The sequence below is a fragment of the Amblyraja radiata genome, chromosome 40, assembly GCF_010909765.2.
Source record: "Amblyraja radiata isolate CabotCenter1 chromosome 40, sAmbRad1.1.pri, whole genome shotgun sequence".
NCBI classification, from domain to species: Eukaryota; Metazoa; Chordata; class Chondrichthyes; order Rajiformes; family Rajidae; genus Amblyraja; species Amblyraja radiata.
The window spans coordinates 12,716,646-12,719,159 of NC_045995.1; the positions used below are offsets into that span (position 1 = coordinate 12,716,646).

Sequence of the window (2,514 nt, forward strand, 5' to 3'; positions counted from 1 at the left end):
CCTATGTCTACTGATTCTCGATTCCCTTACACTGGGCAAAAGACTACCTTTACCCGATCTATTCCTCTCATGATTTGGGACACCTCTGTAAGATCACCCCTCATAATCCTACTCTCCAGGGGATAAAGTCCTAGCTCTCTCAACCTCCCCCTAGAGCTCAGTCCCACGAGTCCTGTGTACTGTTGAAACTTCTGTAGATACTGTCCACAGGAAAATTAGATGAACATGCAGAAAAATGAAATAAACAACAGTACAAAATATAAACATCTCAATTCTGGGCCTCTGCTAATCATCAGACAAAAGTAGCTCAGGACATGAGAACAAAGAGTCAATGAAGAAATAAGGCAGCACAGTGGTGCAGCAGGTAGAGCTGCTGCCTCACAGAGCTAGAGATTTGGGTTCGACCTTAACGTCGGTTGCTGTCTGTGTGGAGTTTGCACGCTCTCCCTGTGACTACAGGGGTTTCCTCTAGTTGCTCCAGACACATCCCACATCCCAAAGAAGGCGTGGGTTTGTAGGTTAAATGGCCTCTGTAAAATAAATTGCCCTTAATGTGTAGGGAGAGGATGAGAAAGTGGGCTAACTAGTGTGACGGTGATTGATGGTCGATGTTGATTGGGCCGGTCACAGGGCCTGTTTCCATGCTCTATCTCTAAACTCTAAACTAAACTCATGGGAATTGATGAGGTCACTTGATGAGGTCATGGGGGTCACAAGGGGCCCATTGATGAGGTCAGTGGATAGTTGATGTGACAGTTACGTCCCTGCTCCAGCCCACAGTCACCTGGACGAACCATCAGTGAAGATGTGGAATGAAAATGTATTGCTTTTCATTCTGGGCATGCTGTTTCTAATAGGCAGCTTGCCCAACTTCCTAAACCAGGACGACTGGGCTAACTGCTCGGGCAAAGCCCCCTGCTCCCTGGCCTTCCTATCGAACAATCCGCTCAGCCTGCGTTGCCCGAGTGCCACAGAAGTACCAGAAGGCTCCGTGTACTGGCAGTACCAGGACCTCAGCCAGCCTCAAGCCCAACCCAGCACCTTCATCAGATCCGGGCACTTAACGGTGTACCAAGGGCCGATGGGCGATCTGGGAAGCCGAGCCAATCTACATCGAGGCTCCTTGACCACAGACACGGGCCTGTACCTGTGTAAGTCGGCTAATTCCACCCTAGCCGCCTACCAGGTGGATGTGCAGGACTCGTCTCTGGTTTACGTGTCCCACCAAGGGCTGGGGAAGAGCATCCTGTCAAACCAGAGCCTGAGGGTCAACTTGGGCTCTTCCCAGCACATGGTCAAGCTCTACACCCGCTGGGGACCATGGCAGGAATGTAACCGGTGTAACGTAATAGGGGAGCAGAAGGTGATGGGCTTCTGCTACGCCAAACTTAGCGACATCGACAAGGACGAGGACGAGGATGAGGCACTGGAGGTGAATGGCATCACCTTGCCCTGCGGCCTAATGGAGCTACTCATTGGGCAGTCCTTGCCCCGGCGCGGCGCTGAGCTCCACTACCAATGGTGCCGCCAGCCGTGCAAGAAGGAGGAACAATCATTGGAGATCGCAGCCAATCTTCTGTTGCTGGAGATTGGCGAATGGTGGCGGTGGTGGTGTGGTCGGGAGCCTGTGTTCGACTGGATGGAGCCACGTACAACTCTTCTGCAGTCAATGTACCACGGCATCCGTGACAATGCCCGGATGACATGCCCGGGGGCGTCGGTGTACACGTCCGTTCTATGGCAGCGCGACTCCACCTTTATCACCCAAGGTGGCAGCAGTGACGGGAGACACCGGCTGGTCGATGCCATGGGCGGCATGTATGAAATCAAAAGTGTGATGCCCTCCGACCGCGGCATCTACCGCTGCTGGGTGCATGGGCGTAGGGTTGCCTCCTTTCACCTCGAGACGCCCGAGAAGCCAGTGGTGCACCGCCCCGTCAACCGGCGACTGCTGAAAGGCGTAACAATCATCGTCGGCACGATCGCCATGGTCTTTGTAATCAGTGCCATGGTTGAAATACTACACGCCTAGATCTTCAACTTCAACTGCCTCCTCAAGACCACATAAAGACCACCAGACATAGGGGCAGAATTAGGCCCATTTCCGCCATTCTATCGCGGCTGATTCAAATTCTTCTGCCCTCTCCCCGGAATATTTTACCATTAATAATTACATATCCATATCCCAAGGACTTGGCCTCTCATGCCCCAGGCCATGGATAACACAGCTGGGCTGCAGCAGCAGGGGCAAATGTGCAACTGGGCTGCGTTGGCTCCAGTGGAGCTGCAGTGTGAATAACATTGGTGCACGTGGGCTGCTTTAGGGAAAACAATCTGCTGCACGATAGAATGCCGACTGCATTGCTGCTGTGCCAGTGACCATGCTGCATTGGAGCACATTGGGAGCAATGCCACCACCTCCAGCGAGACTGGGACATGCATTGGAAGAATGGCACCCTAGGGAACTGAAAGAACTGCAGTGGCTGGTAAGATCGAAGGTAGACAATAAATGCA

At 52.8% G+C, this 2,514-nt stretch overlaps 1 protein-coding gene across 1 annotated transcript; it reads left to right on the forward strand.

Moving 5' to 3' along the window:
• Positions 1–805: 805 nt before the first annotated feature.
• On the forward strand, positions 806–2,032 carry LOC116967593 (protein FAM187B-like). Its single transcript, XM_033014209.1, has one exon. The coding sequence runs from the start codon at positions 806–808 to the stop codon at positions 2,030–2,032; it is 1,227 nt and encodes a 408-aa protein (XP_032870100.1).
• The last annotated feature ends 482 nt before the right edge of the window (positions 2,033–2,514 follow it).